At 44.4% G+C, this 27896-nt stretch overlaps 2 protein-coding genes across 2 annotated transcripts in view; one reads left to right on the top strand and one right to left on the bottom strand.

The window, feature by feature from the left end:
• The window catches only part of Acot12 (acyl-CoA thioesterase 12), a 36726-nt gene extending 29587 nt beyond the window's left edge, over positions 1–7139 (top strand). Inside the window, 6 exon segments of the mRNA XM_038321592.2 lie at positions 2421–2474; positions 2476–2573; positions 4177–4252; positions 4254–4306; positions 5799–5925; positions 6495–7139. Of these exon segments, the coding sequence (XP_038177520.1) occupies positions 2421–2474; positions 2476–2573; positions 4177–4252; positions 4254–4306; positions 5799–5925; positions 6495–6644 (558 nt within the window). The 3' untranslated portion in view covers positions 6645–7139.
• A 9591-nt stretch (positions 7140–16730) lies between these two features.
• On the bottom strand, positions 16731–27538 carry Zcchc9 (zinc finger CCHC-type containing 9). The gene is given in 12 exon segments (XM_042054686.1): positions 16731–16789; positions 18710–18806; positions 18808–18827; positions 20133–20190; positions 20192–20202; positions 22196–22253; positions 22255–22289; positions 22431–22488; positions 22491–22547; positions 22550–22582; positions 27152–27234; positions 27237–27538. Coding segments are annotated over 12 exon segments (867 nt in total). The 5' UTR covers positions 27535–27538.
• Between the last annotated feature and the right edge of the window lie 358 nt (positions 27539–27896).

The raw sequence follows: 27896 nt of genomic DNA, 5'->3' as shown, positions 1-27896 counted from the left end.
TGGCTGGGTTGGCTCCGGTCCCACTGCTACATATGATGACACCGTCACCCAGGCAACCATATAGAGAAAATGTGTTATCGGACTTAAGTTCCAGAGGTTGAGAGTCCACAGCAGGTGCTAGGAACAGCAGAGAGTTCACATTTCCTCAACCTCTTCAGGAGGCAGATGAGAGCACACTGGAACCATCATGGGCTTTTTTTAAAAACCGTAAGCCCACCCCTGGGTGACACACCTTCTCCAATAAGTCCACACCTCCTGTCCTTCCCAAATGGCCACCAACTGGAAACCAGGGTTCCACAGACTTATGTGGAGCATCTCATTCAAAGCTCCATGGTACCTTTTCTCTGGCAAATTTAAAGAGCCAAATGGACCACTGCCTTTTTTTTTTTGTCTCCTTTTGCATCCATGAACATTGGTTCAGGTAGCAGGCATAATAAGAAGGACTTTCGGCTACTTTTACCTTCTCAGGCCTATTCTCAGGAAAGAATAGATGTCATTCACTCATCACTCTATGATAAAAACTCTGTCTGTGAGGTAGAATTTAATTGTGGCTACTCCTTCCAGCTCAAGGATCAAATGTGTCTGCAAGTTGGACAGCCGCTCACTGGAAAATTACTGGTTAATTTCTGAGGCTTTCACAACCAAGGAACACTCACTGGGCCACATTGAACCATAGGAATCTCTGCTGTTCTCTCTTCTGAAGGGGGGTATTCTAGATCAAGCACAGGAAGGCTGGTGGCTTGTGAGGAAGGAGCATTAGTTCCTTGCTTCTCACCTGGCGAGAGACTTTCTCCGGTCAGCCTTACTGAGCCTTGGTTTGCAAGGCCCATCCTGCCTTCATCTCCCACACAGGGTCCTCCCTGTGTGCCTGTCTGTGTCCAGCTCCCCTTCTCCATAAAGACGTCAGTCATATTGGGGCCTACCTTCCTTCAATATGACCTCATTTTAAGTGATCATATTGGCAAAGACCCCATTTCCATATAAAGTCACATTACAAGATACAAGAGGTTAGGGCTCTACCATAGGAGTGTGGACAGCAAGGGACCACGAGTCAACTCTAAGCAAGTGTTTAGTACAATGGAATAGTCTCCTCCCCACACCTCAGTTCATGACAACCCCAAAGCAAGCATGCAACCAACTCCCACTGATTCTTCAGTGCGCCAGCACCCAGGCCTAGAGACGCCTGGTGACCAACCAGTAGCCAGACCTAGAGATGCCTGGTCATCAAGCTTTCTGTGGATTTGCATCAGTGGATTTCCTTTTCACTCTGTGTTGATGCAAGCCATTCAGGACCCACCCGGTTTTCTTTGTATCTGGCGAGTGCTCACAGTCTAAGCCAGACCTTGCTTTGCAGGCTGGAATTAGAGATATCCATGACCAGAAAGGGATGTGTTTTTACCTAAGCGAGTAAATCACTTGTTTGCTGCCTAAGCTTCTTGTAGTGGATTTCTCATTTCTTCATCCTCATAGCAAGGGCAGCATTGCGTTTTGATACAGATAGATGTTTCAATAAAGGTCAGTCTTCACAGCTTGATTTCTTTCCATCTGCCTGAGCCCTGTGGTTGGAGCCCTAACCTCGTGTTTGTTTGCCTTCTCACAGCTTGTTGCCATGGGAATGATTATAAAATGGAAAATGTTAGCACTAACTTCAAAAGACCCTGAAAGAGATGGAGAAATTGAGCAGAATAGAAATGTGCCCTTAGCTGAACACATACATCTGATATTTTTTTAAAAAAAAATAGGAAGATAGTTCAAAACCACTGAAATGATATTAGTGTTTAAGTATATGTCAAATGGCTCCTGCTTATCTAACAGATGCAAAATATTAGAAACTGGCCTTGCCACTCAGAACGCAAAAGAATCCATTGTGGGAGGGAACGTGATCCTGAGGTCCCTTTGAAAAATTGGGCTTGTCCTGGAGATAGGTTGCTCGTTCCTGGGTCCCTTTAGACCCCTCAGTTCATGCCTGACACCCAGGGGAGAGTGTTGCAGTTCATAGTCTTGTTTCTGGAACCTGAGGGTAGAGTGGGCACTGCCTGTCTAGCACCCTGGTGGCATTCTCTGTTTTTAGTGTCCAGAGGCAGGAAAATACCACAGAGATCAAGACAAAAAAGCTTTTGGTTTTTATTTTTCATGAAAAAATGATATGCAAATGAACCCACTCACTTGTTATTTGAATGGCACAGAACTAGCATCCTGCTCAGGCTTCTGGGCAACCCAAGACCAAAGTGAAATGGTTGTTGTTTGCCTTCCTTAGTATTCAGATGAGCAGAGAGATGCCATACCTAGTATGGGCTCTTGCGAGTCCATGCTCATGTGTGTGCCTAAATACGTGGTGTGCATGGGCATGTGTATGTGAGTGCCTTTTAAGCAAAAATATATCTTTCTCCTGTAATTTAATTTTTCTTCATATCTTTTAGATAAAAATATATACCCTGGAAGAGCAAGATGCCATATGTGTTAAGGTTGAAAAGCGTGTTGGGCAGCCCAGCCCACACGGCTTATCATCTCTTGTCCGACTTCACAAACCGGCCTTTATGGGACCCCCCTACATGTAAGAATAAATTTAGTTTGTTTTTCTTAATCAAGCCCGACCCTGTAGGAAAGATAACTTCAGCTGTATTTCATCTGCACTGCCCAGTGCAGGATAGATGTATTGTTTCAGGAACTTAGAGAAGTTTCAGAGTTTGCTTTGTGCATACCACGGCATCAGGTGACCACAGATGTGCAGAGCCACAGGTGTTACACTCATCTGTGTGTCGTCTGTGTTTGGCACATGTGGCCTACGTCTTCCAATGTGATGCTGTTGTGCTGTTGCTGAGACCCGGCAAGGCTGCCCTGACAGTCCGGTCAGGACCTGCAGTGGGATCCAGCTCAGCCAGGCTCTGTAGCACACTCTCTTCTTTTCTATACAGCCTCATGGCTCTTGGGAAGGTATCCAGTGTCTTCTTTTTCTGTGAAAGTCATAGGTAGAAGCCAGCAGTGAGTCCGGAGGAAGGCACCACCTACTGCTCTCTCTTGATTCTCTCTTGATGATCTGATCATGCTCTGCTCCCGTCCATCCTCTCTTCCACACCACTTCCTGTCTCTTCATTCCTAGAGCTATCTCTTCCATCCCAACTTTGCTGGCATGTGGTTGGTCATACCTGTCCATAGGTCCCAATCCGCATACTTAAACACTCTAGATGAAAAGTGTGTGTGTGTGTGTGTGTGTGTGTGTGTGTGTGTGTGTGTGCATCAGATGTGCAGATTTCTCTTACTTTTTTCTTTAAATAGTATGGCAACTACCAACATACAATACCGTTTACATTGCATATGTGATTTAGAGATGTTTCAGAGCATACTGGAGGACATGCATGCGTTACAATAAAAATACAGAACACTGGACGTAAGGGGCTTGAGCATCAAAGGTTTGGGTGTTGCCACAGGTATAGATGACTATGGAACTGTGAGCTTTGTCAGCTACCCTGAAAGTGACAGATTACACTAGGGGCTAGCCTCGAAAGCCACAGAACACTGCAGCATCTCAAAGGACACCTTGTCTTCCAATGAGTTTACTTTACATGTTTCTGCCACAATTCTGCTTAACCTTAATATACATTGAAATTGAACATGAGTGGAGAAGCCAGGGAATTCATTTAAATTTAACCGGCTTCTCTTGTATGTTTACTTACGACCTTTGAGGTCTGCAATCAAGCATTTGCTTGCACAATAACCCCTCCATACTACATTATAGAGATGAATAATAAAATGACTTGCTAACACAGCAGGGGCCACTAAGCCAGCAAATCTGAGAGTCAAAGGCTTAGCTTCAAAGTTAGTTTTCTTCCAGGGTATTACACCTGAGTGCTGGCCCCCCGCCTTATGTCTCATTCATCTTCAAAATGTTTTATTTGATCCCAGAAAAGATAATTTTGTGAAAGCTTATTGCCTTCCTTTGGAGTTTTGAGGGAAGTGGACCTTGGAGCCAGACGTGCTGACACCTTTCCGTCGCGTGTAAAGTTATCCCTCTGAGCAAACAGCTCGTTTCCAAAGTTCAGCCTTCCAGCAGTGTGGGAGGGGGAGAGCCGTCAGCAGGACAAGTGAAGGATAGATTGTCAAGAAGGAGATCACGCCAATAAATAAGCAAAGCGGTAGGGTAGGAAGCGTGTCTGGATTTCTGCTCTGTTCACACAGTTCCTGTGATGTCGTGGACCAGGTGAGTGAGGACGATCTGATATATCACATCATCTGCTCTGTGGTAAACGGCGACCAAACCCAAAGACATCATAGTGCTTGTGTCAAGACGAAAGCCCCTCAAAGACGAGTGAGTACACACAGCTCCTGGTGCCCACGGCACTGCCCTGCTAGAGACTAGAAATGAACAGCCATGGAAACAGAAGAGCCATCATGGACGTTTGCAGATCCTTAGTCTTATTCATCCGGGTTTCCAAAATAAATGAACCTTGAGTTACCATTTAACAATGTACTCATGCATTGTCACCTGTGTGCCGAGGGCCCACAAGAACGCTAAAGCAGCCCCCTTATGCTCTGTGTGGACTAAAATGAGTAAGTGAAAAGCCTCAGGCCTCTCATTACCAGTACAGTCAGCGGAGGAATGACAGCACTGGAAACTGAGACGTCACAAAGGCCGTGCCGCGTCAGCCATCCAAAGTGGCCCACTGTGTGCTGTGGGCTATAGGCCAGGGTTTAGAGTGTTAACGGACCTCCGATGTACCCTGGACCACACAGAGCATGTGATTGAAAGAGAGTGTCCCAAATAATCTCCCCTACACATGGGCTAATAACTGTACACCGGTATTCAATGTAGACACCTCCTATTATGTTCAAATATATAACACAATACATTGATGTCTAGCTTATAAATTATGATAATCACAATGCAGGATGGTGCGTCACCTCCAAGGAGGACAAAGTAGTTCTAGGGGCACATATTTAAAACTATCTCTAGACATTGTTGTTCAGTGGAAAATCAAGTTAGGCTGTCTGTATTTTTGGTTTTTTTTTTTTTATTTTTTTTGTTTTTTCGAGACCAGGGTTTCCCTGTAGTTTCTAGAGCCTGTCCTGGAACTAGCTCTTGTAGACCAGGCTGGCCTCAAACTCAGAGATCCGCCTGCTCTGCCTCCTGAGTGCTGGGATATAAAGGTGTGCACCACTACCGCCTGGCTTTTTTTTTCTATTTTTCTATTTTTTTTTTTTTTTTTTTTTGGTGTGGGCTGTATTTGTAAAGAGACTTTATTTGTGTTACAATCTGAGTGTGTGTTTGCTAATGCTGCTTGGGTATAGTGATAAAATCTAGAGAGCTGAGAATGGTCACTGATGTGGCAGGAAACAGGACTGCGGCAAGAGCAGGCTAAGGGCCACTTTTATTGCCTAGCCAATGGCATTCTTCATTGCTTGAATGCTGATTTTCTTTTTAATTGAATTTGACGGGAAACTGAATTCATAACCCTTTCGGGCACACTAAAACTTGAGTGATTCCGGGCTTGTGCCTTGTGAAGTTACCTTCTTTTCTACGTCTGATGGTCTCTAGAGAGAAGGGCTTGTTGTTGGTTTTAACCTTAACCACTCATCCAGAGGAGTCTAGCTTTCAGAGCTCACTTATACCGGGAGAACAAAGTTGCCCCATGGGCTGGGGATGGAGCCAGTATTGGAGAACTTGCCTAGCATGCAGTAAGCCCTGAATTTAATCCTAGAACCACAAAGCAAATTAATACATGCCAGTATAAAGGTGTGTAGAAATGTACTGTCTAACAATCCTCTCACGTGGAGTTAGGACATATGCTCTTGTCTTTCAGTAACACTTACATCGTAGCAGTGAAGTCGGTCTCCCTGCCGTCCATCCCAGCATCTGCACAGTACATCAGAAGCGAGGTCATATGTGCGGGCTTTCTCATCCAGGCGGTAGACAGCAGTTCATGCACCGTATGTGTGATGGAATATTTGTGCCTACATTCATTCTCGCATAAATAGGAGCACCTCTTCATTCCAGCCAGATCTCTAATTAATCATAGTCTTAGAATGTGTGTCCTCACTAAAAGACCCCTTGGTCCCTTCTTCCAGAGTTCACCAATAGTCTCAGTTGTTGGTTCCTGGCCGCTTAGCCCCAAAATAATCACACAGAAACTATATTATTTAAAACACTGTTTGGCCCATTAGCTCTAGCTTCTTATTGGCTAACCCTTACATCTTAATTTAACCCATTTCTATTAATCCATATATCGCCTGTAGCTGTGGCTTACTGGGTAAAATCCTGGCGTCTGTCTCCAGTGGACTACATGGCTTCTCTCTGACTCCACCCCTCCTCCTCCCAGCATTCAGTCTAGCTTTCCCTGCCTACCTAAGCCCTGCTCTGATATAGATTCACAACAATTCCTTTATTCATTAATGGTAATCACAGCATACAGAGGGAAATCCCACATCACTCAGTCTCTTGCTTGAAAGTTCTCCAAGCCAATAAAAACTCAACATGTTGTATTTTCTCTTTGGCACAGGTAACGTACCTGAATCAGATGTCAGACAGCATCCTCCCTTACTTTGCTGGCAATATTGGTGGCTGGTCCAAATCCATTGAGGAAGCTGCAGCTGCTTGTATAAAATTCATAGAGAATGCTGCTCATGATGGACTTAAAAGTGTGTTATAAATGGTCAACTCTCAATGACCTGTAATTTAATGTCCCAGGTTTAATTCCAAGGGTCTTTGGCCTTTCATTTGGCAAGCTTTGGGGCCATACAAAGATTTAGTGGCAGCCTAAGCACAATGTAGTTATGAAGATATTAAAAACTAATGTGTGTTTTGGTGATTTGGACCCAAACTACAAGACCTCTAAAGGACCACTCTACAAACATTGGGAAATTGCCTGGACGCAATACTGCATGATCTATAAAATGTCACAACATTGCTTAAAACTCTCATGGACATCTCCATAATACAGTTCAATGTATATTCTGCAATGATGGGTTTATAAAATGTGAAATGATGGCAGGCTTTAAGCTGTTTAATATTGTTTAATATTTTTAAGCTGTTTAATATTTTTCCATGGGCAGCAGATGTCTCTGTCAGGGGTCTCTGAGAAGATGTATTCTGTGTTTTAGAACTTTAAATTAGGAAACATTAAAACATAATGGAATTCAATCAATTTTGGTAATAGGAAGTACTTTACTCTTGTCATTTTGCATATATTCCAGGTAGACGGCCAATTTAGTATCTATGTCTATATATAGGCACACCAAGCACCTGTAAAGTGTGATATTACAAAGAGAATATTAAGTGAGCTCTTCTTTATAGCTATCCCATTAGCACTTTATCCTCTAGACCTCAACATTTATCATTCTACACCATGATGGGTCTTAACTCATAAGACAAACAGAATGTGTCAGGTGAGCCCCTTCAAAGGATGCCTTTTCCAAACTGAAGATCTCCAGGAGAGGTGGGAGCAAGGGACAGGCTAGGGCCATCCTGCTGTGAACTCACCAGATCTCTGCCTTCCCTCTTCTGCCTCCTTCCACTTGCCCACCTGCATAGGCTAGGGCTGGTTACAATCATGTTTACCTCTCTGTTTCAAGTTTTTCCTGTATGTGAACTTTAGGCTTTAGAATACTATAAATTACTAATTATATAGCAAAAGAGTAGATACATGGAATAGCACCTTCTAGAACTAAAAGAACTTCCAAATCTACTTTACATCCTCAAGGGTGATAGAATTAGTGACAAAAGGCTTATATTACACTACAACGTAGTGTCTTAAAATCTCAGACTTCTGAATGAAGATACTTCTAAATGCTGTATGCAGAGGTGTAGGAGGAGGTCACTTATTGGTTCCCTGCTGCCCAGTTAGCTTGGACCTGAAATAATCACACAGAAACTGTATAAATTAAAACACTGCTTGGCCCATTAGCTCTAGCTTCTTACTGGCTAACTCTTATATTAATTTAACACATTTCTAGTAATCTGTGTATTGCCACATAGCTGTGGCTTACCAGCTAAAGTTCCCAGTGTCTGTCTCTGGCTGCTTCATGGCTTCTCTCTGACTCTGTCCTTCTTTCTCCCAGCATACAGCCTAGCTTTTCCAGCCTAGTTCTGTTCTGCCCTTGCCTTGGGCCCAAAGAAGTTCTTTATTCATTTACCAATAAAAGCAACACATAGACATAAGGACCTCCCACACCCCAGAGGCTTTGTCTCTGAATTTAGTTGGTGAAATGTTTTCCTGGACAGAAACAGAAATATTGTGTCTTTACCTGACTCACATTGAGACATAGAGATGTTGTCCATTCCAGTTTGCAGGGTCCACCTTACCCAGGAGGGACAGTAAATACAGAGCACTGTCACTCATTCTAGGTTTGTTCCCATGCCACATACCTATAATGAAGTCTGGTTGATAAGTTAGAATTTTTCAACAGCCTTTAATAAAATAGGACTATCATAACAATATGCTATAGTGAAAGCTGTGGCTATGAGCTTCCTCTCAAAGTATCCTGCCATGCTGAGCTTACATTTCTCGCCTCTTCCTGAGATGAGTAGAGGAAACACAGTGGCTAAGCTAAACAGAGGTGAATTTTGTAGACACCGCGACACAGCATTAGCTGATGATGGCCTTTTGTCTTGAACACGGGCACTGTAGTATTGTGACAGGAATATTGAGAGTCTAAGAGACTGGCAAGGAAAACATTATAGATTCACTGGATGTGAAGATGATGCTCTATTCTCCTGGCAGGACTGGTTTCAACACACTACACAGAATGCTGCACACTACAGCTCACCAATTGCTTCACTGTATATTTTTCCATTAAAAATTTCCAGACAATGGTTGATGGAGTGACAGGCCACCTGGTTAGTTGGGTGACACAAGTATAGTCTATATTCATCCATATCCCCTGATGTGAATGTCATTAGCCTCACACATTCCTTCAAATTGGATGAATTTTAAGTAGTTCTTCAGCCACACCAGCCCCCTTTTACGTACTGCTGGAAGTGGGTGACAGCTGAAATGGGAGGTACAGGTGTGACACATGAGTCCGTCTTCAAGCTCTGTTCAGTTTGTCCCCATATTATGACACAGGTGGGCCCTACTGTTTTCCCAATTTCACCCAACCTCCTGCCAAACAATTCCTTCTAATCTCCCTAAAAGATTTTATTCTATGCTTCTGAGCAAAGATATAGAGCCCATCTGGCTGGTCCAGGATCATCAGCACATCCCAAACTGGTGTTCGTGTTTAGGATCCCTTATCTTTATACACTTTGAAAGGATGGCATGTAGTGTGAAGCTGCGGGACTGCATCCCGCCACCCGGCCACCGGCTAACTTTACACCCGAAATAATTACACGGAAACTGTATTCTTTTAAAACACTGCCTGGCCCATAGTTTCAGCCTCTTATTGGCTAATTCTCATATCTTTCTTTAACCCATATTTAGTAATCTGGGTAGCACCACGAGGTGTGACTTACCAGGAGAGATCTTAACCTGCATCCATCTCGGAGAGGAGAAGCATGGAGACTCCCTATGGCGACTGCCTGAAGCGTCTCCACAACTCTACTTCCTTGTTCCCACAATTCTGTTCTGTCTACTCCACCTACCTAATTTTCTGTCTCTTAAAGGGCCAAGGCAGTTTTCTTTATTAATTAACCAATGAAAGAAACATAGACAGATAACTCTCCTCCATCAATGGCACAGGAAAAGACAGTGGCATTCTGGAGTCTTCTGAGGCTACATCAAAACTAAGCCTACTGTCCAAAACAATGCTATAATGCATTCTAGTTGTGAAGCACAATAGCTCTTGAGTTTGCATTGTCTTCAAAAAACTTTTTAGGACATTTTATTTATTTGTTTTGTGTGCATTCATCAGATTGGTGGGGGTGCGAACATGCCACTGCACCTGGGTGGTCAGAGAACAACTTGGGGGAGTCAATTTTCTCCTTCCACCATGTGGATTCCAGGTCTTAAACCAAAATCATAGAATTTAGAGGTAAGCCCCTTTAACCCAATGAGCTATCTTTGTGGGCTATGCATTTCTTCTTTATTATAGGAGGATGTCTGCCCTTTCTTCCATTCATACTACTGAGATCTTTTCTGCTAGGCATTCTTTGCTCTGTGGTTTCTGCAAGAAATTGGAATGTACTTGTTATACCATAAATAAAATGAATAAATAATATGCAATGTTGGAAGGCCCGCTATCCGGGAATATAGAGCAGGGCAAGGGAGATGAGGTGGGAGGATTGATGCTAGGGTGCCTGGAGGTGCCTGAGCATAAGCCAAAGACCCAGAGTGACAGAAAGACCTGTAGCTGCAGGACAGATCCCAGCGCAGGGTCAGTCATGGCCAACTCCCAAGGGCAACGCTTCTGGCTCATTCTAGGGAAAGCAGAGAACCAAGTAAGACTGCAGCAGAGTGGCATAATTAAAAACAGCTGAATATAAGACTACATCTCTCTGCCCTCTAGTGCCCAGGCTTCAAGCAAATGTGGATGTCCTAAGGTTAGCAGCTGACTGGTTTAGCAGACGTCAGCTTGCTGGGGAATGAGGACAGGAAAGTTGTACTTTGGCTGGGGGAGGATCTCGCAAGGTCCTATCCCTAAATAAGGGATACTGGCACATGATAGCTACCCAGGGAGGGAGAATAAGTCTTGTCTTTTTTTTTAGGGTGGTGACTACTGGCAAGCTGTCAGTGCTCCATGTTCCCACAGTCACGCACCTATAGACAGCACTCATTGTACTTAGTGTGTTATTTAAATTTAAACAAACACACAGGACACAAGGGAGTGATGTTGGGAGGCTCTGGAGGAATTGGGTGGGGAAGATGGGGGATTGGATAGATCACATTTTGTTGTATAATGTATGAAAGTCCAAAGAACACATTAAAAATAAAGTTTTTAAAGAGCAAAAGAAGGAAGTCACTTAATGCAGATTTCACTAGAAACATGTTTTTACATAGAGAAACATGCAAAGAGTCACTAAGCAGTCATTATTATTGAAACAGAAATATTAACCAATTGAACAAGCATTTAGTCATTCATTATTACATATCAACTTCATGCTCCAATGTCACCGTTCTGTCGTGATTCCTCTAATCGAGGCCCATAACTGGCATGATTGAAAGACAGGGGACCTGTGGTGGTTTCCCTTGTGAGTGCTGTGGGATTTCACAGAACATCAGATATTTCGTGGCTGTGTCTAATGGTATTTTCCAGGGCTTCCAACAAGACTGAGAGGTTTGTTATTTTAAGAAGAACCCTCATTTCTATTTAGTCTGCCCTGGTTTTAATGCAGGCTCAATGGCTGTCTGCATCGCCTTTTCTTTCACCTTTGCTACAGAAAAAAAAAAAACCTAGAGGAAGAACTGTGAAAGCTGCTCAGAATGTGAGAACGCTGTACTCAAACATCCGCAGGACGTGATTACTGATTTAATAAAATTAAAATAAATCAGAATACGTTTTTAAACACAGCACCACATTATTCTATTTTTTCAGGCTTGCTCCCAAATGTGGGTTGTAGTGTCAGGACACCCCACCACGGTCGGAGGTTTGCTGGAGTTTGAGTCAAAACTAGAGGTGCAGGTGATTTCCAGGCTCTCCCGTGGAATCTCAGTCCCGCGAGGAAAGCAGAGAATATGCAGGAGGAATGAGTCTTTTGTTTTTGTTTTTGTTTTGTTTTGCTTTGTTTTCAGACTGTCTAACCAATTTTTACTGACATAGTGTAGAGGAGAGTTTTTGAAAATATGTATTAAAAGATAAATGTAAAGGAGTATGTTTTATAGTTGGATTAAATTACTGAAGCAAGAAATATGAAATTTATTCATAGATTGTTTCTTCCATTTGAAAATAACTGGAACCCTGGGTAGACACTCACTAAGGGTCTCACTCTTGCTGGCTCTCTTGAGTGTGTCAGACTCGGAGACATAAGTAAACTGGTTCCCGAGGTCACAAGTCAAGATGACCACAGCATGGCTTCAGGTCAGCAGCTAGCTCACAGGCAAAGGTCAAGCGGGAGGGACCACTCTGGGACGCTCTTTGGCCACTGGCAACAGTGCTTGCTAACTTGTCCAGAAAGTTCTAAGTCCAGGGTCTCTCAATTGTCTCCTGGTTCTAGGTCTGCGCTAGGTCTCAGTTCATTCTCTTAGCAACCCCCCCCTATCCCCGACCCCCATATCTGATGTCTGAAGCATTCACTTCAGCCACTCCTTGTCATTCTTGTTAGACTTGAGGAGCCAAAGGAAAGTAACACACAACACACTCCCATGCCTGCCCCTTGCTGTGTCTCATGCACGATGGGCCTCTGTGCCCTGAACAAAGAGTCTCGTGCCTTCTGCCAATTTATTTTAAAGCTTATTTCAGAATCGGCTCCCTAGCGATTCCCGGCACTAACTCAGCTCCCTTCTCACAAGTCAGAGAAATCTTAGATTACAAGGTCCTTTCTCATTTACACCTGTGAAGCTTAAGCACCATATGAAAATCCATGGATTTACCCTGGAGGCCATCTTTCAGTTCCTGTCTTGTGACCTTTTAGAAACATTTTCCGACTGACCACTGTTTAAGAACACATCCCCCTGCCCTGTCCTCTCCTCACTGTTAGATTTGCTGGCCGATCCTTGCATTCACACACTGGAAATCTGTATCTCTCTTCACTCAGCTTCTCCAACAAAACCCAACCATGGTAGAAACTGTCCCGATTATTCAACCTCCAGCGGTGAGCAGCTGGGAAACCGGAGACCCGTCTCACTTCAGAGTTCTCCCTCACCAACACCAAAGGCACTCGGGGCTTTGACAAAGCCCTTGGCTGTTCCCTAATGCGCACTGCCTCCAGGGTCTGCCTCCTGCACCACCTACAGCAGGAACCTTTATACGGCGTAAACCCCTTAAGCAGTTGTCTCCTCGTGCTCCCATCCTTGCCTTCTGCTTCCTTCTCCTCATGAGGGTTTGGGACCTCTGCACCATCAGTCAAGAGCAATTTCTCTTGCCTTCTAAAGCATCTCCCCACTTCCCTCCTACGCGCTAGCTACAGTCTCAAAGGCCTCTCTTAAAACCCTTCCCCTCCACCAGACCTTGTATTTAATATAAGGAGATTGTCGGCGCTGTCACAGGTCTCTACTCCGTGCAATCAACCCATCTCTGGGTTTCTGATGCTGTCTGTCCATCAGTAACTCCCACTTCTGCATCTTGTCTTAGCCTGTACCGACCCTAAAGCTAACTACATAGCTAAAATTTCACTAAGACACTGTCACTTCAGAGTCAGCCTCTCTAAGACACCTGGGGCAGGCTCTCTTTCGGGGCACCCACCAGCTCCCCAGTCGTGACGCAGAGACTTATTATGAATGCTTGGCCTTATCTTAGGCTTGTTCTTGCTAGCTTATAACTTAACCTGTGTTCTCTTCATTTATGGTCTGCCTTGGGACCATATTTTCTCTCTGCATGTCCTACTCTGTGTTAAGTGGTTGATCTCTTCTACTTTTTTTTTTCTTGTTCTCTCCTCTCATTCTCTTTTCTATGGTGTAATTTGTTTGTGTTTAACAAAATAAGCTTGCCTGGAAAGTCAGAGTTAGCCAGAGAGACCAGGAAGTGGTCACACACACACACACACACACACACACACACACACACCTTTAATCTCAGCACTTCGGAGGCAGAGGCAGATGGATCTCTGTGAATTCAAGGCCACCCTGGGCTACACATTGGTCCAGTCTAAAAGAGATACAGAGCCCAGTAGTGATGGTTCACTCATTAAAACCAGTGCTTGGGAGTCACATGTCTTTCATCCCAGCAGTAGGGAGGTGGAGACAGGAAGTGATCTGGTTGGGCAGAAAGAGGAATATAAATCAGGAGGAGACAGGAACTCAGGCATTCAGTCTGAGGATTCATGGAAACAGGATCTTGCCCACTTTGGTCTGAGGATTTGGTAGAGGTAAAAGGTCTCTCTAGTGGCTAACTCCTTCTCTGATCTTTCAGCATTTACCCCAATATCTGATTCTGGGCTTTTATATTAATACCAATTAGAATTCGTGTTACACTCTTCTCTTGAGCCTAGACTCCTCCACCTATTTATTCTCTCCACTTGCCAGCCCTGCCTATCTCTCCTCTGCCATTGGCCATTCAGCTTTTTATTAGACCAATCAGGTGCCTTAGGCAGGCAAAGTAAAACAGTAACACATTTTTCCATAATTAAACAAATGCAGCATAAACAAATGTAACACATCTCTGCATTGTTAAATATTCCATAACACTCAATCTGCTTCCTGTCCAGACCAAATATTTCCCTCCCCCCCCCACCCAGCAAATGTGATCAATTCTATGTTAAAAATAGTTACCAGGCCCTGATGACTACTTTAAATCACCTTCAGCACACCAACTTAAACCACCATCTTCTCTCATGTGGACACCACTCATCTTCTGCCTCTTTTCTGTGTCCTCCACTCTGTTCTCAGACCCCATCTGATCACGCCACATCCCCTTAGGATGAACTCTCCTGCACATCACAGCAGAGGCCGGCACCTCCTAAGGGCCCGTGTTCATCTCCAGCGTGAACATTTTTCAAAAATGTTCACTCTCTCCTGGGCACATGTAATTCCTCAACAGAATGCCAGCAGACATGATGCAGCCAAGGCTGGAAGGGTGTCCTTGCTAATGGCCTTGCCCTTTGGCATCTTTGGCCACTATCTTGAGACACACAGATCAGGGTTGGCTGCCAGTTTGGGAAGAGGAAGAGAGACACATATACTATGGTAGCTTTAAATGAGGCCAGTTTAAATCAGATGATTCCCAACCAAATGGCTAAGGGACGCAGACCCTCCTATGTGAGACTTGCAGACCATGCCCAGCAGGACCTCTGATTCACAGGCAGTTGCTTTAAAGAGATGCACATTGCTGCATGCTTCTGAGGGTCTGTGGTTCCTTAGACACTGGGGGATACAGCTTAGAAGATAGGACTCCTCCTCACACCTGGCCTTCCTCGGCTAGTGCACACCTCACTCCTTTCCCAGACACGCTGACCTCTTTGCTGCTAACCAGCCATCAGGCTCGCTCCTACCGCGGTACACACAAGGTCTATTCTTACCCCTTCGGAGACCCCAGGCTTGCTGCCTTCTTCTCTCTGACCTTTGTATCAAGATCATGTAAAATGTTCCTTCCTCACCTTTTAGGACCCCCATGCCACGTCTAGGCTTCCTGTTTAGTGGTTACCATGGTCTAACTTCCACACTTTTAGCCAGTTTTTTTTTTCTGTCATCCCCAATCAAATATAAAGTTTACTAAAGCCAGGATTTCTATTTTATTCATTGCTGGATCCCCAGTATTTGTGTACATACTAACTTTCAGTGGATTGTCTGTTAGAATAACCTCCCCCAGCTTCCTCATTCTACTGCTAAAGCCTGGAATTCAAGTCTTCTGCATCCCTCGTCGTCACAAAAACAACTCCGCTCACTGGAACACTCCCTGCTACCACACTGTTGTGGGTCTCAATGTGAACGGTACCTCTAGGCTCATGTTGACACACTTAGTTCCTAGCTAGGGAGGGCTCTGGGGGTGGGGCACAGCTGGAGGAAAGGGATCAGGGGGGGGGGGGGAGTGAACCTTAAGGTTTTCTCAGCCCAGCCCCACTTCTTAGACCTTTCTGCTTCTTAAATGTATATCCCGCCTCACACTCTGACCACCACACCTTGCCTTGCCAGGATGGAGGTCTCCCAGAGGCAGCTCCAGGTCACCATCAGCACCAACACGAGTGATACATGTCCCTCCAGGGTAAGCAGGACATCCATGCTATTCCCTTAGCTACTACTCTTAGCAGCAACCATTCAAAGGTATGCACTCTCATGCCAGTATGGCTTCTCTCATGAATTTGGTTCCATGTGTTATGTAGTGTGTGTGGGGAGGACTATACGTGCTATGGTGAGCAGGTGAAGTGGAAGGAGCTTTCAGAAGCTGGGTCTCCTCACGCCAGCACCCAGGGTGGACTCTTAGCCCCTCTTTTTGCATGGATTTGCACTCAATTCCTCATACAATCTCACTTCTACTCAAAGGGAAACACTGAGGATTTTTAATGAAGAGCTTTTGGTGATGTGTTCTATTTCATTTGTTCTTGTTATATTATAATTTCAGTAGACCACAGGGTTCTAAATGAAGAGTTTTACTTTCCACATTACAGATGTAGTGTGCTGTCGCACTGGCTTTCACTGTTTACCACGAGGGTGTCTTGAAATTTTCTCTTTTTGTAGCTGACATGTCTCATCTATAGTACTTTTTTCCTCCACATAATAAGATAAAAAAATCACATTGACATAAGACAAAAAAAAAAACAGAAAAAAAAGAGTCCAAGATAAGGCACAAGAAACAGATAATAAATGCAGAGACCTACCTTGTTCACACCACTCATGAATTCCACAAAAAACACTAAAACTAGATGTCATAATATTACACAATAGCTGGGCCGTGGTGGGCCCATGCTTTAATCCATCACTTGGGAAGCAGCAGGGCAGGTGGATCTCTGTTGAATTTGAGGCCAGCCTGGTTTACAGAGTGAGTTCCAAGACAGCCAGAGTTGTTTATACAGGAAGAAACCCCTTCTCGAAAAAACCAAACAAAACACAACAAAAACACATATACATACACACACACAAATATATTGCCATAATCTATGCACAAATATATATGCACATATAACACACTGTGCAAGCATGAGGACCTGCGTTTTACATCTCCAGTGCCTTGTAAAAGTCAGGCATGCGGTTTCTCTAATTCAGCTTCACTCTTCAGTCCCTCTGGACTGTAAGCACATGGCCATATTTATCCACTGCCATAACCCCAGTGCCTGAGAACAAAGCACAGCTCACATACTGGGCAGACAAAATCAGTGCCAACTTGTCTAGCATTCCCCAGCTCAAGATCGGTCCAATCACCCTGGTTCTCCTATGTTCCTGCCTCTAGGGCAGGACTTGCGCAGCTCCTGTGCACTTGTGAAATGTTGCTTTCAGCACCGTAGTTCTTTGTAACTGCCTTCACTCCCTGACAGAATCAGCCACTGGTGGAAGGCAAGAGACTGGCCACCAGCATGCAGCAGTTGAGGGACCGCTCGGAAAGAACACGCTTTCCTCCGCTCCTGCGAGCAGGGGGGTCTGCACACAGCAGCTTTTCACTATCTGCTGGCCCATCCCCCCCAGCTTCGGCAGTGTTCACTGCAACCTCCGCTCCCGCAGTGTTCACCGTCCCCCCCCCCCCAGCAGCGCTCACCATCACCCCCTCCTACCGCTCCCTCCCGCACAGTTCAGCGTGGCTTGCGTCTTACCAAGCATACTCCTCTCCTGAAGCTCTGCGAGGAGCCCTGTTTTGTCATCTCAGTCTTTCCCTCACCGAAAATAAAAGGACAGCTCCTATTAGGACTTGAACTGCTAAGCTGTGCAGACATCAAAAACAGAGAAAATGTTTCTTTTCTTATTTGGTAAATATTTAGCTTTGGAGGCATCAGTAACTAATCACAGCTGCTTCCTTTAGTTACAAATGGCTTCAATCAGGTAAAATTTCAAATGAAACCCACAAACCACCAGTCGTTCCATTATACTGCACAATGGCCGCAGCAGGGCTTGTGGAATACGGGGTATTGAATATGCATGTGTTCATCAAATCAGACAAAGAAGCTAATGGGTCTCTGATTAGTGTTCCTACTCCACTGTGGTAGATGAGTCACACCCTGACTCATATACAGCACGAGAGCAGTGCTGGGAAGTCTGATCCGCGAGCTGTCACTGTATAATCCGCGAGCTGTGCCGTCACTGTCCGCTCTGTCCCCGTCCGCTCCATCAATGTCTAATCCACGAGCTGTGCCGTTACTCTGTCTGAATACTGCACACTGACTTTTTGGCTCCTAAAATTCCCGTCTCTTGAAAAACTGAAGGCAAAAACAGAGCTGTGTGAAGCTGGGGCACTCTTTCATTTTAATTTCTAATTCCTTGTATCAAAACAAAACCAAAAACTACACAGACCCCTGTTATCTCTTACTGAGACTTACAAACAACCTGTTTGCAAAGGGACTCTAGAGCGAGAGCAGCAAACAAAGGCCAGTTCAACACAGACAAACAGATGACAAGATTTATTGGTACTAAAATTTCCAGATTCTGTGACAATATATAAATAAATTTCATTATAATAAACTTATACTCTGAAAAAGAATAACAAAATTTTACTTCTTCACAAACTTGAAGCTGTGTGTTTTGTTTAGGGCTGTTCAGTTTTTGATGCAGAGGACAGCTGTCAGCAACGGTGTACAGCGCTTAGTTATGTCTAAGGCTCTGCCCTGTTGATATGTTCCTAGGCACATTGCCTGTAATCTCAGCACTCAAGGGCTGAGGCAGGATTACTAGTTTGAAGCCAACCTGGGCTACATACAGTCTGTTTCAAACACACACACACACACACACACACACACACAGAGGAGAGAGAGACGATGAGAGAGAGAATCGAGAGAGGAGGAGAGGAGAGGAGCCGAGTGGAGAGAGAGACGATGAGATGAGAGTGAGAGAGAGGAGCCAGAGAGAGAGAGAGAGAGTCATTAAAGAATAAGTACAATTAACACCCTGTACTCTTTGACAAGAATTACAGGTGGGTGGTGTCTATAATACAGGCTCGGCTCCACAGGAAGCCAGCTCTACCTGTAAAGGCCTTACTTTGGAAATTAACAGTGACGGTGGTAGTCAACAGCAGTACGGATTGAATTCCTTATTAAAAATGAACCAACTTTGGGTTGCTTTAGTACTTTGGTTTCTGTGGTTTGGTTTGGGTGCATCCAGGACTTCTTTTCATAGTCCGGGCACTTCATTCCCGGCTGCCCATCGGACCAACTGTGACCATCCGATCTGCAGAGGGATAAGAAAAAAAGACGATATATAAACACAAACAGTAATCAAATGCTTGCATTAGAGGTGGTATCAGTTGAGCAAGGAACTAGTTTTGACATGCATAATCACAAGGAAGAAGCCCCCATCGCTGCAGGGAAAGTGAGCAATTCTGTAATTGATTAGAACCCTTGATTTCCAAGTACTGTGGGCAATTTCTCGTCCCAATTAGGGAAATGCAGCAGCTACTTTTGCAATGCACAAACTGATGAGAAAGCTCCTTCATTCCTCCCAGAGTTCATCACTGAAGAGTCAATGAATTCCAAGAGCCCGTAAACAGCAAGACTTAGGAGGCATTAGTTTTTAAATGCACAAGATCCCACCTGTGAAATTATACACCATCTGCTTGTCAGCTTTATCATTTGGGAAGTGGCAACCCTCCCTAGTAGAGAGAATTCAAATCCCCACTTCATCATTTCAATCTCACAGCCCCACACCATATGAAGAAGATCTCCTTCTAGACAAGATTATAAACAAGAACCTTCCTGGGCTTGCATTTAAAATTAGGGCAAGAAAGTCAGACTTGGGAGACTCAGGGATGAATGTGACTACGAGTGAGTCCCTGGACTCACTCTCTGTGCCTCTCCAGTGCTGAGATTACAGCACACAACCACAACAGCCAGCCTTTTACTTAGTTCTGGGGATGGAACTCGGGTCCACATGCTGCTGAGCCACCTGCCCAGGCCCATTCTGCTTTCTTTACCACCAGATCATTCCCTGTTCTAATTCGGCACACTAAGGGAATAATGGTCCTCCACTTTCTTAGAAGTCTGCAGCAATGTAACAGTGAACATTTAGAAGTTTTTTAATGACCAAGGCTAATATTTCACAAGAAAATAAGCACTAGGCAGATGCTGCGTTGATAACACATTTTTAATAAGTTTAACAGCTTTACAATCATTTAGAGCCACGAAGCAAAGCACATGAGGACCACTCAGGCTACGAATGCTGAAAACTAATTCTGCATTTGACTTTTATCTTAGGAATTGACACTGTTTGCAAGTAACAAAGTAAGTTCTAGTACAACTAAGTCCATTTCTGAGCAAATGCCAAGCTGTAAGATGCTTTTCAATATACAGTTCCTGCAGCTTACCAGCTCGCTTCCTCTGAGAGAAGACCTGAAGTTCAGGGAATCAGGACCGGGGAGGTCACCGTCCCAGTGCAAAAGCAGCTATCTGCAGTCAACAACGCCCTTCTGAGTTATTGATAATGGAACTCGGTGATGTCAGAGAGGAATACCCTTATAGAGGAGGCCCAGGAACTCACCTGAGTTCTGATTTTCAGGACAATCTTTCTTAAAATGTTCCACAGAGCCACAGAGTTTTACAGCCGCCACCTAGTAGAAGAACAGAGTCATTGAGTCTATATCATCCCGAACAGTGTGTCCTAACCCGATGAGGCAATTTCGGGTCTTGACATCGCTGATGACTGTACAGAAAGCTGGAGTCAGGAATCTGTTGTTAACTCCTTTGCTGCTTCCCGAATTTCAGAAGCTGCTTTTTGTACCTGATCTTCGAGAGAGAGAAGTGGAGAAGAGGAACAAGACAGAAGTCACCTGTCCAAGACTGTGTGGACACAGAAACTCTAGAGGTGACCCAAGGACAGTCCAAACTGTAGAGCCTTCGCCAGGAAACAAAACTTTACACAGTCACATCCCCCGCCCCAGGAGGATGCCCAGTTTCTTATCAGTTTTTTCAGCAAGCAGTGGCCCCCCAAAGGTTAGTAAGCACTGCTGCTCTACTAGATAGGTCAGATGCGGAGTCGTTACTTAAGGGAAATCTGCTTCCACGCCTTCCATCTGCCAGTCCTGCTAACCTGAAAACAAACACCCCCATCTGTCTAATTAAGCAACATTCCAGGATGGTGAGCTACAACATGTGGTTCCCACATGGGGCTTCCACAGAACTGTCAGGCCTTCTCAGAACCATGCTTATGTAAAATGCCAAATTCAGAAGATGTCTCCAGAGGACACAAGCCTGTCTCCCACGTATGGGACAAGCTCCTCTCGCTTTAAAAACACCAGCAACCAATGACTCAATCTGGCTCACCATGCAAAAGCCATCTTGCTCCCAAGTCAACTTTCCAGGCCTGAGACACTTTTTATGCCTCGGTTTAAACAGAAGAGGCCTTTGACTAATGCACATTACTTTAGAAAACATAATGGCCATACCTAGCAAATCTAAGATACCACTGATGAGTTTACTTAAACTGTTCTAATATTAATAAAAAACTCAGGAGAGCAGATATTGGGGTTAAAAACTTGATAGACCCAAAGAGCAGCAGAGGAATGATCAGTCGATCCTGCCTTTCCACCCTTCCCAGATCAAAAAGACCCAGCCAAACTCCAAGTCCCTCCCTACTACTTCCTGTGTACCTCTATCCAGCCTCCCGGGGTCCTCCATACCTCTATAGCTAATTTCAGCCTGCTAGTCACTGACTCCACCCTCTGATTCAAGATTAACTTTATTAGCAGTCTTGGGAGAGTGTCAGTATGGAACAAATGCCCCGCAACAAATTATAAGGTATGTCATTCACTACTTTACATATCTTCGCCCACCAATGGTATGATACAGTTCGATTTCAGATATGAAAATGAAAAAAGAATGCATCTTAGAACAGAGGAAATGTAGCTTCCTTAATTCCACTGTACAGGTGACAACCTGACACAAGGACAGTGTGGTGACCTGGCCGAAGGACCTGTGCCTGGGGAGGGGCAGTGAGGCTGACCCCAACAGCTACATGTTTCCTCTGGACCCTGGCAGAGGGAGACCTCAAGACAGGACGCAGAGCCGCCAAGGATAGCGATGGCACCAGCCACTGTGTTAACGGACAGCGAATTCCTCCCGCAGGCCTTCGGACACAGCAGGGCTAGTTACAGGCTCTTAAGACACTGAGTCAAAGACAGAAAGGTTCCATGAAGCTCATGGTCTGTGTAAGGAGAAACTTCAGCAACACACATCCCCACAAACCAGAGCAGTGCGCACCATGCTCGAGCAGAGCGGCACGCTAGCGGGACACGAGGCAATGCAGCTTTTTCAGTCTTTTACTAATCTGAAATAAACCTCTCCACTTTTGTTTTGCTTAAACACCAGATATTTAATATATTCTCACAAATAATGCTGAAGCAAGTAGTTTGAGAAATACTCATTAGCTTTTCTCTGATTTATTAATAAGTTAAATCATAGTAACCAAATGGACCCCGGACAGAAAAGTACTTGGTAAAGCAATCAGGTTGCACGTGCTCAAGAATCTAGTCAGAGAGAAGATACAGTTAGATCATACTCCCAGTGATGTGCACATGTCAGACACACAGGGGCGATGGCACTCACCGTCAGCATAGACGCCTTTAGGATTATCGGGGCAGGACCTGGACAGGTGCCCCATTTCCTCCACAAACGAAACATTTCGCAAAAGGAAATTCACCTGTAAGAATCAATGTTCCCATTAATATACTGTGTATAATGTCAAGCTGTACAATTCACATTACTTTTAAAATACTGTGAACAGAAAACATATCTTTTTTTACCTCGGTGGCTATTTAATTGGCCAACTTCCCGTACATACCGAGAGCGGGGTCCACGCTAGCTCTGCCACTTGTGTCATCTCGGCTCCGTGGACCCGCTAGCGGTAACAGATGCCAGTGCCCATGTCCTGACTTCCGCGCAGCTGGCAATCGGCGACTACTCATGGCCAGGCCTTCTACAATGGAAACATATCTGTGAAAACAAAAAAAAAAAAAAGATCAGTTTCCACGTGTTGAAACTACTCTCCTGCCTTTACTAATTCTCCATCAAAACTATCTTTTTTTGCATTTTTAAGTTAAAAAAACAACAAACAACAACAACACATCCGTCTTCTATTGCAGAAGAAAGTCTACTTTCCATATCCCCAAATGGTCAGAAGCCTTACAGCACAGTAAGTTGCCTTCTCACAACGTAATCCCATTAATCCATTAGTCTCTCACACACAGGGTTATAAACGGTTGTGTAAGAGGCCAATTACTCCTATGAATCAAACAAATATGGATCATACATATTTTACTAAGGATGCCTGTACCAGAAAACAAAGAGTAATTTGAGGGAGGGGGCCTCTGTAGAAGTCACACAATGGCTATATAAAAAAAAATCACTCAGACTAATGCTTGTATTTTTAAATTTCACAGAGCTGAATGACAGCAGGTTCAGTGTCTCCACTATGACTCAGATCACAAGATATAAGCTATCTGGGTAGGTCAAGCAGGTGGCTGTATTAGAAAGGCTGGGTGGAGTTGGCCAGGAGCCAAGGTTCACAGTGCTAGGAGGCACCAAAGTGTCATTAAGGTGAGGGTATTTAAGAGATGATGGCCTCAGAGACCCATGATGCTAAGAATAGCACTGAGGACCATTCCACTGCCCTGCCTCGCCAGGGCAGGTCTAATGTCACCAATAAGAACAGAGAGGTCAGGAAATCATCAGAATAGATGCCTGCTCACATAAACAGAACAGGTGGGCAAACCCCATGAAAGAAAAAACCCTGTCCGAAAGAAAAGGTCACCTGCCAAATCCTGTTACAGAAAGTCTCCTGAAAATGGGGACTCTAACACGGCCAACACGAACAGGATTTCGCAGGTCAACTGCCTCAAAAACGAGGCCATGATAATCCACATACTCGGTACTGCCTGATTCTGCTTCTTTAGAGACAGAAAGAAGGGTTCATAAAAATATGGAAGGGTTGCCGGGTGGTGGTGGTGCATGCCTTTAATCCCAGCACTTGGGGGCAGAGGCAAGTGGATCTCTGTGAGTTCAAGGCCAGCCTAGTCTACCAGAGCTAGTTCTAGGCAGGCTCCACAGCTACAGAGAAATCCTGTCTCGAAAAGCAGGTTTCTGAGTATCATGAAGCGATGGCCGAGTTTTGTTCAGCAGGAGTGAGGGGCTGATGGAAGAGAAGTGTTAGGTTGAAGTCACAGCTGTCTGGTAAGGCCAGAAGATCCTGGGGCGTGGCAGACTGCATTCCTGTTACAAGCCAATAGTTCACAGGAGGAAGAGCAATGGATCTCCTCTGACTTGCTGTCTCTAGTAAAGTGATCAGTGGAAAGGAAATTTAAGACCAGGAAACAGTGGTTGACACTGGCTCCAAACAGTAGTATGTGGGGGGTCAGAACTAGCATCCAAAACAGGTACAAGTGGTGGAAGTATTAAGATAAAAAGAGCAAACAGAAAAACTATGGGAAGAAAAAAATCCATCTCACTTTGATCACACGGCAGTCATGCTTAGTCACTGCTGTTACATGGAGAGATTTCATTGACTAAAGAGCACCTGGTTTATTCAAAACATCACCCAGACTACATGATTTCCAAAAATAGGTCTCTCCTGAGACCTGCAGACTATGGAAGATCTAAAACCATTTCAAGTCATTCAGAGGCCAGGTGTGGTGGCATGTCTGGTACATGGGAGGCATGGATAAGAAATCACCCTAAGTCTGAGTCTAGCCTGGTCTACATAGATAGTTCCAGTTCAGCCAGGGCTGTATAATGAGCCCCCATCTCAAAACAAACAAACAAAAAAGCACAATAACAACAACAACAACAGCAACAAAAAACACCCCAATGCCTCTAACAATCGACTTCACATTTAAGTGGAAAATGGCCAAAAGCATCAGAGTGGCATTTAAACAAAAGTAAGTCAGGACTTAAGGAGCTAAAAAAAACCACCATCCCTAATTTTAACTCTTTTATTTAAAAAATAAACCACTTAAATAAAAGCAACTATTTTCTTAAATTGAAAAGACTTTAAAGGTTTATATATCATACTAAATAATATTGAAGTTTTTGTCTACATGGGTAGTGTGTACACAAAATACTCTTAATTAGTAGTATGATAACCAATGTCTCCTTTCGAGAACAATTACAACCATGTACAATAAAAACATGGAATTAGGTCTGGAGAGACATTAAGAGCACTGCTGATCCTCCAGAGATCCCAGGTTCAATTTCTGGCACTCACAGGGCTTGGGGGAGGGTTGACAAGTGTCTGTAACTTCAGTTCGAGGAGAACCGATGTCCTCCTCTGCCTTCTAGGCCATCAGGCACACAAGTAGCTCACAGACATGCATGTGGGCAATATACACATACACATAAAATAACTATTTATCCCACAGTCACACACGTGCAGAGAAAGGGTCTAAATTGGGAGTCTCCGTCAGGTCCCTCACATCAGAGAGGCAGGGAGCCCTGTGGAAGAGGGGGGAAGGAAAGACTGAGGAGTCAGAGGGGATGGGGAACATCAGAAGAACGTGGCCCACTGAATCAACTAAGCAGGGCTCATATCAACTAAGCAGGGCACAGAGACTGAAACAGCAAACATGGGACCTATGTGCATATGTGTTACGGATAATAGCTTGGTGTTTGTGGGGCTCCTAATGGAGGGAGTGGGCGTGTCTGACTCTTCCACACACTCTTGAAACTCTTTTCCTATTGGAGTTTTTTGCCTTGTCGTACCATATCTTATTTTGTTTTGTTTAGTTACTGTCTCTTGAAAGGTCTGCTCTTTTGAAGGGAGATGGAGCGGGGGAGTGGATCTGGGGGGGGGGGGAGAGGAAGTGAAGGGGGCTGGGGTAAGTGGAGGGAGGAGGAACTGTGGTCAGGATATATCATATGAGAGAAGAATCTATTTTCAGTCATCATCTTCAAATTAAATCAGGGATTTACACTTAGGTAGAATGTTTATTATCCCCTCCCCAGCCTCCCCCGCCAGAGACAGGGTTTCTCTTTGTAACAGTCCTGGCTGTCCTGGAACTCACTTAGTAAACCAGGCAGGCCTCAAGATCTTACACTTTTTTAATTCCACTTTTTAATTGGGTGGCAGAGGTAGGCAAATAACTGTGACTTCACTGCCAGTGGGTCTACATAGCAACAGGCAGGGCTACACAGTGACACTCTTTCTTAAAAAAGAAAACAAAACAAAACAAACAAAAAACATAAGGTAGAAGGTAAATAAAACGTACTTTCAAAAATGTCTGTTAGGGCTGGAGAGAGGCTCAGTCAATAAAGTGCTTGCACACATGCGTGACAACCTGATTCAAGCCTCAGACACCAAGGAAGAAAATGTCAAGTGTGAGCGGTGGCAGTGGTGGCGCATGCCTTTAAACCCAGCACTTGGGAGGCAGAGGTAAATGAATCTCTGTGAGTTCGAGGTCAGCCGGGTCTACAAGAGCTAGTTCCAGGAAAGTTAGGGCTGTGACACAGAGAACTCTGGTCCAGAAAAAACCAACCAACAACCAAACCAACAAACCAACCAACAAACAAACAAAAAATCAAGTGTGGCAAAACATGCTTAGAATCCCAATACTGGAGAAGAGAGGCAAGTGGCCTATTGGCTGGCCTGTAGAGTTTAACTAGAAAGTTTCCAGGACAGTGAGAGATAGCAAAAAAAGACCTTGTCTGAAAATCAAGGTGGATGGTGCCTGAGATTGACCTGATGTTGTCTTCTGGCTTCCACACACATGTGCACACACATGTATTGCTCACTTACACATGTACACCACACACAAATGGCTTTTGGCTAGACATGGTGGCCTACACCTGTAACTCTAGCCACCCACACAACAACCATACATAAACATGTGCATGAGCTTGGCTAGGCATGGTGGCATACAACCATGGTCCACTCCCAGTCAGAGGATTGCTATGAGCTTGGAGGCCATAGCGCCGGCTATGAAGTCAAGGGGCCTGGAGTCTCTAAACCCGCAGGAGTCCACTATCTTGTCTTCGGAAACCTAGCATCGTCAAACACGTTTCTTGAAGATTCCTTAACTTTCATGTAGAGGGCCTTACAGGGACCCAAACGTTTCCTTGTGAATGAATATTTTATGGGTGACAGTAGAAAAAACAGCCATCCCTTCCAAGTAAGGAAAGCCACCTTTAACTTATGGTAGCAAGTAATTTTTTCAACAGCTATTTGAAAAGGTGTTACCCTAAGACAGGAATAGGACAAACACGGGTTGTGAATTCAGTTTGAATCTCACCTCCAGCACTAACGAAGAGGCATTCAGCATGTCACTTAACCTGGAGAGACTGCTGTGTTTTCTGCCTGTAATATGAGAATACAAGCATCTGTGTAGTGTTGTTACGACAACTAACCGGTATATTGTGTGTGTGTGTGTGTGTGTGTGTATACATGATAAAAGGAACAAGCCTTAAAAAGATGCCCTAGGACAGCAGCAACAGGGCTGTTTTTAAATATGTATCCTGTGATGATGAATGACAGTTTTCTAGTCACACAAAGGAGTAACGACATAATGATCTCACCATCGCATTTTTCTTTGCTGCTTGTCTTTTTAACCGTCTTTCTTCCCTTCGACTGTCTTTCTTTAAGGCCACTGCAATCTCTCCCGTACTTCCCGGCTGTCTGCTGCTATCAACTGTCCATTGTGAAGCATCTGCAAGTTCTGTTTTAGGTATTCCATGAATCCATTCACATCTTCATTTAAATACTCTTTTTTCTTCTTGTTCTTTTTATGTTTTGCTTGAGGGGAATCATTTTTAAGGGACAGCCCACTGATTTGGCGTTGTTTAAGCTTTGGAAGGTTTCGGTCTGCACTCCCTGCAGACCCCTCCCTCATGTCCTCCCATGATGTCGCAGACAAGGGTCTCCTACTATTTGAGGTGTTCACTCTAGCCCATCTGGTCATGGTTTTGGTACCTTTACCGATCTGCAAGGTAAGAACAAGTAGTATTCGATTAATTAAAAACTGAAGATGTACAGACAGGTCATTATCATCAAAATACTCATATTTCAAACTTTAAATCACTGGGTATCTGCATTGACACATGATACACTGCAAAGTTATTTTTCTAAAAAGATTTTGGCACTGGTCAGAGAAGTTCCATTCCGGTAGAAGAAAAAGGCATATATCTTTGCTTAAACTAGAAAGTACTTGCCAAAACGTGATTCTTTTTTTTTCTCTGTAGCTTTGGCGCCTGTCCTGGAACTAGCTCTTGTAACCAGGCTGGCCTCAAACTCACAGAGATCCGTCTGCCTCTGCCTCCCAAG

Source organism: Arvicola amphibius, chromosome 3 (assembly GCF_903992535.2).
Source record: "Arvicola amphibius chromosome 3, mArvAmp1.2, whole genome shotgun sequence".
Taxonomy (NCBI): Eukaryota; Metazoa; Chordata; class Mammalia; order Rodentia; family Cricetidae; genus Arvicola; species Arvicola amphibius.
Note: the sequence above shows the minus strand (reverse complement) of the source record. Positions and strands in the feature narration are given on the sequence as shown.